Genomic DNA, 9,512 nt, shown 5'->3' on the forward strand with positions numbered 1-9,512 from the left:
GGGGAAATGTGTGGATTTTCAAAAGCCAATAAAAAAAACTAACCAAACGAAATCCCTATCCTTCCTTTGCAGTTTCTTACTACATGTATTGTGCAAATCTGAGCCCAGATGTTTTCAAAATAGCTATCAAAAACAGAATAATAAAAGTCAAAGCAGGGACCAAAATAAGCCAACACTAACCAGGGTAAAAGAAAATTGAACACTAAAATGTCTGTAAAATCTTAGGCAAATATTAATAAGGCTTCACTTGTCACAGGAAATAAAAAGACACGAAATCAGTGCTGATGACCCTCGCTGGGGGAAAACTTTGCAAGGCGAATTTGTGACAACAGAGGAAGGTATCTCTGTTCAGTGCGATCCATACCTCCAAAAACAGGGGAATGTGAGCAGAGGCCTCTGATGGGGACTGCAATACCTACAGCCAAGATTGCCTCAGGGAATGGATTTATCTATGCAGGCCATTTCTGAATAACAAGGTGATCAGGTGTAAAATAGTGACAGTATAACTTTAAAAAAAAAACAAAGAAGAGAGTTTTACAGAAAAATCTTCACTCTGTTCTCTGTTCATGTGTATGTGGGGAGATCAAGGAAGAAGAAGAAGAAGAGGGTTTAGGAGTGTTCTTGTTTAAAATGAAAGGAAGGAAGGAAGGCAGTCTCATTAACTCCAATCATCAGTTCTCAAAACCTTCTGTTTCCAGGAAGATCACTTCAAGGGCTGACTTCCCCATGCCTTTGCACCTCACAGATGCTTATGGCCAATTTCTTACCCTTCCTCCAAAAGCTGAAAAATCTTTAACTTCTCTGCTTTTCAGGAAGTGCTTCATTTTGTTTAAGTTTCCTTGTTCTTAAGGCCTAGAACAGTGGCTACAAATGTTGATGAAACTGCTGAAGTTGGATCATTTTCCTTTTTTAAAAAATTAACAGACACACAAAAATCATCAAAAAGCTATGAGATGGACTTCACATTCAATCTTAACCTGAATATTTAGAATTAGAATATTTACAGAACACAGATGCTAAACAGCATACGTAGCTAACAGTGTTCTTTCAATAATCATTGCCTAAATATTCTAAATACATCTGTGTAGAAAAACTAGTTTCCATAAAGCAGAATATTTGACACTTGTAGTAAAAGAAGATTGACAGAGCAATTGTACAGTGTGGAAGTAAATCCCTAGTGGTCCATGGAGCTTGCACCTGGAAATGTATCTTTAGGATTAAGGATTATGGCTAAAATTCTATATCTATTTCATGATAATAAGCCTATTAAACTCAACAAGCATTGTATTCTCAAAGGCTTTCATGGCTGGGATCCAATGGTGGTTGTAGATTTTTTGGGCTGTTTGGCTGTGTTCTGAAAGTTTTTCTTCCTAACGTTTCGCCAATCTCTGTGGACGGCATCTTCAGAGGACAGGAGTTAGAACTCTGTCTGTGTTTTGGTGTAGTGTGTGGGATAGTTGAGTATTTGTAGCTGACCTAGCTATCCTAATTAACTATATTTAACAATTCCGGTCAAAGACGACCCACTGCCTGGAGGAGGGTGCTCTGCAATCTCCTGTTTGAGACCCCCTAACCTTAGGTTTAGATTCAAATAATCTTTTATCATGGCATCTTAAATATCTTAATAAGTAGCACTACACATTTATGCTATCCAGGCAAAAACACTGTCCAGATTTTGTTACAGTTTTGAAAATGTAAAACTGGTATCAAGTCCCATACAAGAAGCTCAGTCACAACTCATCCACACGTATTAAAAAGTTTAAGCATTAGGAAGCAAGACCTATGTCACAAACAAAATGAGGAGCTCATTTGAACATGAAAAGGATTAGCATTTCCAATGCAGTTAAATACTATGCATGTCCATCTATCGTTCTGTACATATATTACCATATAATATTGCACTTATGTCACTGTCAACAGGATACAGTATAGGCACATTACAGTATCAATTTTTTATACATGGCATGATCACATTTAAATCTTTGTGCCCATTACCTTTTTAAAATAATGGGGCTCTGTAGCTGACCTGCACTGTGAACACTAGAGTATAACGTCAATCTAGAGTACAGCCCTGAAGAGGTTGGGATACCAATTGCTCGTGACTGGGATGCTTGATTTTAACAGACTTTCTTCTTTCTCTAATTGCACTGTTCTATTCAGGTAGAACCATTGCAGTTCACTAAAATGTAGAGTGCTACGGTTTTGCATACATTTTTTTCAGGCATATGTCCTGTTGATCAAAATACGATTGAATTCCAAGTAAAAATACATAGGATTAGGTGGGCTATTTGCTTAAATCCATTTATTTCAACAGAGGTTGTACATATAGAGAGCTATGAGGTTGCTGTTTCAATACCAATCCATGTTATTATCTGCTGTCAAGTTGGAACTGACTCATAGCAACTTTAAGAGAGCTTTCAAGGTAAGTGAGATATTTAAGGAGTGGTTTTACCTGTTCCACACCTCCAGTGAGCTTCCATAGCTGAGTGGGGATTCGAACCCTCGTCTCCAGAGCCCTAGTCCATCCACTACACCACACTGGATACAATTACTCCTTAGCTAATTCTATTTAACTATTCTAGTCAGGGATGGCCCACTGTCTTGATCAGGGTGCTCAGCACCCTCCCTGCTCACAGTTTGAGGCCCCCAATAACCTCAGTTCAATAAGTTCACTTTGCCTTGCTGTAACACAGTTACCAAGAGACCTTTTCAAAGTAACTTAGATCACCTCAAAAAACTTTGCTTTGCGACTGGATCAGCGAGTCAGAACAATGTCAAGGCGAAGATACTCGTTTTAATCAACAAGGCAAGCAGACAATTTGAGGTTTAGCGCCATTTACAAAGTTTCAAACTATTGTTTGAGAAAGAAAGAAAGAAAGAAAGAAAGAAAGAAAGAAAGAAAGAAAGAAAGAAAGAAAGAAAGAAAGGAAAGACATTACGATTGGTTTCAATTGGAGGTTGTGTTCTGTCAAAGATCTTTTGAAGAAAAAGAAAAGGAGGGCGATGACATTTCATCTGAATTCAGTCTATGGCTTTGATAGGCGTTTAGTGGTTTCCACGTAGTAATTGGATGGGTCCTGCACACTGTAAACTCTGTCAAACCCTGACACGTACGGCGCGCGGAGGCGAGGCGAGGCGAGGCAGCGACGCTCTGAGAACTCCACGGTGTCCTGGGATTCCTTTGGTTTCAGGACGAGGCTGCTCCACCCCGCCTGCGTCTCCCTCTCCCGCCGCCGCCACCTCCTTCCCCCCCCCCCCGCGCGCCTGTCCGCGCACTGCCGCCGGCTCTCATAAGCCCGGCTCTGTTGCACCTCCAGCCTCCCCAAGGCGCCTGCCCACAACGCATCGCCCAGCCGAGCCTTCGCCCACCCCGAAGGACCTCAGCGTCTCTTCATAAAAAAATATGAGAGAGAGAGAGATGCGAGGGGGGGGGTTGGAGGCGGCTCTCCCCGCCCTGGGCTCAAGGCTGCGGAGCGCCCAAGGCCAAGTTCAAAGAGAAAGAGGAGACACCTATTGGCAAGAAGTGGCAGCAGGCAAACCTCAAGGCTGCTTTGGGGAAACACCAGGGGGACACCGCCGCTTCCCGCCTCCCTGTCACAGCCGCCGCCGCCAAGACGGGGGGGGGGGGGAACGGCTGCTCGGCCGCCTTTGCACCCACACGCCCATGCCGGCACGCAGAGCCCGGGCTTCCCCGGTGGCGCGGCTGCCTCCAGGAGGAGCAGGACGAGCAAATGTCAGAAGCCCGCGAGGGAGGCACGGCGGACGGGCGGGCGGGCGGGCGGCGAGGCGCTGGGCGGGAGGGTTGGAAGAACGAATAACTAAGCCCGTTACTTTACCTTCTTCGGCTGATTTCATGCTGCGGCGGCGGCGGCGGCTCTCGCGACGGCTGGAAGCGCACCAAACGTTTCTCTTTCACCACTTGGCTGGGGCTTGAGGGGCAAAGAGGCTTTGAGTAAGAGGACCACCGCTTGGCATCCGCACCGGCAACAAAACAAACAAAGGGAAAAACAAAACAAAACAAAACAAAAAAAGGAGGGAAAGAAAGCGAGGGTGGCGGCAGAGAGGGAGGTCGCTTCGCCGCCTCCTCCGCGCTCTCGGGTCTCCCCTCAGATACTCCGGGGTCTCTCAAAATATCTTAAAGGGAGAATCCGACCTCGGTGTTTCCCCGTCGTCACGAAATGAGGAAGCCACCCACCCACTCCCCTTTTCGTTTCGCTGGTGGTTGGTGGTTGCTTTGGGGCTTGGGTTTCTTTCTCTCTCCTTTTGCCCCCCCTTTTTTTCTTTCTCGTTTGATTTTTTTTTAAAAGAAAATCCAAAGAAAATAATGCTAAATCTCAAGCCGCCGTCCCGAATGAGGCGTCATTGAGAAGAACGGAGAACGGGACGGTGGGGGCGAGAGAGTTAAAAAAAAGTGGGGGGGGAGAGAGAAGAGGAGGAGGGGGGTCTGCAAGAAGGGTAAGCACGAGAGGGAGAGATCCTGCTCCGAAAGGAGAGAGCGAGAGAGAGCGCCTGGGCAGTTACTCACACGCGCGGGCTCTCGCTCTCTCCCTTCTCCCGGCGTCTTATTCAGGGGCCGGGGTTTATTTTGATCAGGAAAGTTTGAAGAGTCCCTGAGCCTCTCTCTCTCTCTCTGACGCAGGGCGGCTCGGCGGCGGCCGCCTTTTTAAAGCTGGAAAACACCCTCCCTCCCTCCCTCCCTCCTTTCAGGCGCCCCCCCTCCTTTCAGCCCTCGCCTGCCGTGCCTTCCCCGCCCCGTTCCTCGTGATGTCACAGGTCCGGCGAGCTCCTCGCTCAGCTGCCTCGCGGAGGAGCCGGCCAGCAGGGAGGGGGGGGGGAAACGCTGGCAGCTTGGCGGGGAGAGTCGCCCAGGAGGACCTCCCCTCCCCTCCCCGCCCCGCCGATTCCGCTGAAGAAGCAGAGCTGGCGCCCCGGCGACCCCGATTCCCAAAGCGAGCACCCACCCAACTCCCTCGCGGGGGCACGGGTGGGGTGGGGGGCGGAGGTGCAGGATTCTCCCCGGCTCTCTCTCTCGCTCTCTCTCTCGCTCTCAGGATCGTGCAGCAAATAAAATGAAGGGGGAAGGAATGAAGAAGGGGAGTGTGTGGGGAGTGGGAAGACAAACTAGGCATGCTGGAATCATTAGGTTTTTTTTTAGTTTTTTTTTTTTTTTTTAAATCGCAGGCTTCCCCCGCTTGTGGAAATTTGGAAAAGAGCATTAACTGGCAAGCGGCAGAAAGGAAAATCCCATCCTGCTCAATTGCTAACAGACTCCGACGAGTTCCTTTCGATCGCGATGATTTATTGAAATGGGTGTTATTGTTCCCTAAATATCCCAGCCACGCTTTTTTTTTAAAAAAGGGCTTTTAAAAAGCCTCACGCGGCTGCGAAGCGGCGAGGTCAGAAGTCTTTCAAACCGGCAGCTCCTCTCTGGATAAAGCAAGAGCCCCAGAGCTCACCCGAACCCCTTGACCAGGCGGGACCGGGGAGCCTCGACGCCGCGTGCAGGGCCGTCCGAGGCTGCTGCTCCTTCGCCGGCCCCCCCCCTCTCTCTCTTTCTCTCGCTCTCTCTGTCCGGGGATTACTACATATCGCAGCTCCTACTGTTTCTTTGCCGTACCGCTGCCAGAAGGGCGGGCTAGCAAGCGAGGAGGGTGGGGGGGTGGGGGCACAATTTCTTCCCTGGAGTTGGCAAAAGGAAGTTCTGGTCTGTTGAAATCTGCAGCTCAAGAGGGAGAGCCCAATAAAATCGACTTCACAGCGTCCTGACTCGGCTTGAGTTAGAAGTAACTGAAAGTGGACGAAAGCGTGTCTTGTCTTGGAACAAAAGAGGAGAGATAAGGTGACAGGGGTGGGTGAGTGGGAGACCTTTCTCTAATTCCTGTATTGCATTCTCTGATTCAGCTAGAAAAGGAAAAAAAAAGAGTTTCATCAGGTATTGGCCCGGTGTTTCCCCGCAGTTATCGTGTATCCTAAGGTCGCTTGGACTTCTGGGGTCCCTGTGAACTAGGCCATCAGCCCTCCTCAAATATTGCAAAGTGAAGGCTGTGGTTTCCTCTCTTTATTCAATCCATCTCATATTCAGTCTTCCTCTTTTCCTGTTGCTTTCCACTTTCTCTAGCATTATTTTCTTTTGCCATTTTCCGATATGCCCAAAGTATCATAGCCTCAGTTTTTTTTTACTTCTAGAGGCTTGATTTGTTCAGCCAAACACCCATTTATGGTTACCTACCAAATAGTGATGGCTAGTGTGATGTAGTAGGTAGAGTGACAGGCTAGGGATTCAGGAGCCCTTTCAAATCCCCACTCAGCCATGGAAACTCCCAGAGGGTGTGGAACTGGTAAAACCACTCCTTAAATATCTCACTTACCTTGAAGCCCTCTTAGAGTTGCTGTAAGTTGGCTCTGACTTGAAGGCACATAATAACCACCAATGCTAAATAGTAGGTAAGAACTTGTGGGGTGTGTTTTCCTCATCATAGAGTCTTGAGGTTTCTTATGAGGATCTTGTAAAGCTTCTAAAGAAACCTAGTACCTTCATAGTATCTGTGTGTGCTAGTCTGTACTTCAGTGCTGGCTGGTGTCCACTTGGCCTGTGAGAGTGAAAGACAGAGTCACTACAGGAAGAGTCTACTGCATTTAGTTCACTACCCAGCCTCCTAGTCTGATGGCCTAAGTTCCCTTCATGCCTCCACCACTGCTGTTTCGGAGTGGTTGTTACTTGACCTCAAGTCACCTGTAACTTATGGCTATCCTAGGAATTGTTATGTGCCATCAAGTCAACTCTGACTTATGGGAGCCCTATGAATAAGCAATCTCCAGAATGTCCTGTCCTCAACAGCCCTGATCAACTCTTGCATACTCAAGTTCATTGCATCCCTTAGAGAGTTAATCCATCACTTATTTGGTCTTCCTCTTTTCCTCTTGCTATCAACTTTTCCTAGCATTATTGTGTTTTCCAGTTAACCTTGCTTTCTCATGATGTGCACAAAATAGGACAGCTTCAATTTAAACATTTTTGCTCCAGAGATAATTCAGGCTTGATATGTTCTACTTGTTCATCTTTCAGGAAGTACCTGCAAAGCTTTCCTCCAGCATCATATTTCAGATGAATCAGTTTTTTCTTGTCAGTTTTCTTTACTATCCAGATTTCACACCAACACATGGTAATCAGAAATATACGATGGTCTCGATCTTCACTGATACATCCTTACACTTGATGATCTTTCTAGTTCCTTCATCACTCCCCTTCTGAGTCTCAGTCTTCTGATTTTTTTTTTGGCTACAATCTCCATTTGGACTCATGATTGAACCAAAGTATACAAAATCTTTAACAATTTCAATTTCTTCATTGTCAAGGTTAAAGTTGTGTAGTTCTTCTGTAATCATGATTTTGTCATCTTCATGTTCAACTGCAGTCCTGCTTTGACACTTTGTTCTTTCATTTTAACTAAAAATAATTTCAAGTAATTTCTGTTCTCTGTCGGTAAGATGGCATCATCTGCATACCTTAAATTACCTTCATTGAATATAGTCCAGTTTTTAGTATAGGATTGAACATATAATGGGATAAAATACACCCTTGTCTAACACCTAGAGGAAGCCATTCTGGCTCACCTTATTCTGTCCTAGGGGTGGGTTTTTTGTCCACAATACAGTTTAGGCATCAGGACAATAAAGTGCTGAAGCACACAATTTCCTTTCAGAACAGCCCATTGTTTCTCACCATCCACACAGTCAAAGACTCTGCTGTATGCATTATTAACCTCCAAAAGGTATTGTTACTAACAACCCCTTGAGGTCTAGCAAATCCAAGGCCCTTGTGACTTTTTTTTTGGTCGAATCAATCTGTCTCATATTTTGGCCTTCTTCTTTTCCTACTAACTCCAAATTTTTCCAGCATTATTGTCTTTTTGACTGGAAGCAGCTTCCGCTTTTAGGTGGGTAGTGCCCACCTTTCCAAACGTGAGGATAAGACTCTCTCTACTCTAAAAAATAACAACAGCAACAATAAAACAAAAGCAAAAACAAAACAAAAAATCCCCTCTCGACTGTGGAGGAGTTGGAGAAAAATGGGCCAGCGCTACGTGCCCAGGGTCCGACTGGGTCGGGGGTCACGGAGTGCGGCAGGCACGGTGGTCTTGAGAAAGAAAAGAGGACGAAGGACAGAGGCACGTCTGCATGGGTAGAGATTCGATGGATCCAGCGCAAACAGTATTGTAAAGAATGAAAGACTAATCCTGGTGTCACGCTTAAAACTTCGGCTGAAGCCTCACCTAAGTCCCCGGGTTGGTTCAAGATTTAGTGCCCCCATCGAGATCAGTGGGATGGGGTTTATCCCACTGATTTCGATGGACCACTTTGAAAAGCTTAATTACATCTCGAACCAACCCGCGGGGATTTATTCCCGAGTGCCTGTCCATAGTTCAGAGCACACGCGTGTTATCGGGGATGAAGATCTCTCACCAGCATGGCCTGCCCATTTGTGTTCTTGTGAGTCCTAAAGGCTTCTGCTGTGTATCTATAGAGGCTTCCAGCTGCCATTAGGTAAAAATAGTTAAATGGCGATCACATGCCCATCCTTCTCACCACGAACCAACAACTGCTTGAGACCCAGAGACCCCCATCACGCGGCGCCTCGTTGTATTGGGATTGCATTAAGATCCCGCTAGTTCTTCTATAGCTGCGGATCATCCGAGGAAGACTCTCACCAGGTTCATTGTGTGTGTGTGTGTGTGGGGGGTAACGTCCCAAAGTGCCTGGTGACCTCCTCCTTCCTTCGCCCGCCAAGCCCTCTGCTTCCCTTCTGTGGCAGCCTGAGCGACCTTTCCGTTCTCCTACGCGTTTTCTCCGTTTTACTTTTGAGGTTCAACAAAGCACGAAAGGGGTTTCCCCTGTGGGTACCAGGCGTTGGGGTTGGAAACATAAGCAAGAAGTTGGGGGGGGCCGTTATTAAAAGGATCTTCCGAGTATGATTTTCACTTGTCTTTCGGCCTGAGGGGAGTTCCCTCTCCAGACGGAATATCCAGAAATTAGAAACAGATCTAGTTGCGATAAAGTGAGGATATGAGCCACGATCTCTCCCAGGTACAGATGGGAGTCAGGCTCGCACCCAGGCGCAGCACCGGGGGAAACAAACTCCAAACACACCAGAGACAAAGCATTACGAACCCACACGTGTGTGTACAGATTCGCCGCAAAGTGACCTTCTCCGACGTATAGCTAGCTGCACGGATGTTTCAGGGTAGGAATCACAACCAGGACCTCGGGCCGGTGTCGCCCTATCTTAAATATTGTGCGAAAGCAGAAGCAGAACTCCAGTCCGTCGACCCACAAATTTGCAGGACAGTTTCTTGCTTCCCCGCCCCCTCCAAGAAAGGGAGTGGACCTAGAAAACTGGAAGAGCCTATGCCGCTGTTACGCGCCGTCAAGCCACTGCGGGTTTATGGCGACCTTATTACGAATTAACGATCTCCACGAAGACCTGTTGTCGACAGCTCAGCTCAGCTCTTGCA

The 9,512-nt window shown here is 46.9% G+C and overlaps 1 protein-coding gene and 1 long non-coding RNA gene across 2 annotated transcripts in view; one reads left to right on the forward strand and one right to left on the reverse strand.

The window, feature by feature from the left end:
* The window catches only part of NFATC1 (nuclear factor of activated T cells 1), a 169,770-nt gene extending 165,112 nt beyond the window's left edge, over positions 1-4,658 (reverse strand). Inside the window, exon 1 of the mRNA XM_072998722.2 lies at positions 3,837-4,658. Coding sequence (XP_072854823.2) covers positions 3,837-3,855 — 19 coding nt within the window. The 5' untranslated portion in view covers positions 3,856-4,658. The remainder of the gene's footprint in view (positions 1-3,836) is intronic.
* LOC144589239 (uncharacterized) overlaps positions 1-9,512 on the forward strand; it is a 701,357-nt gene that overhangs the window by 659,591 nt on the left and 32,254 nt on the right. The gene's annotated exons all lie outside the window — the stretch shown is intronic.

Source organism: Pogona vitticeps, chromosome 4 (genome assembly GCF_051106095.1).
Source record: "Pogona vitticeps strain Pit_001003342236 chromosome 4, PviZW2.1, whole genome shotgun sequence".
NCBI lineage: Eukaryota > Metazoa > Chordata > Lepidosauria > Squamata > Agamidae > Pogona > Pogona vitticeps.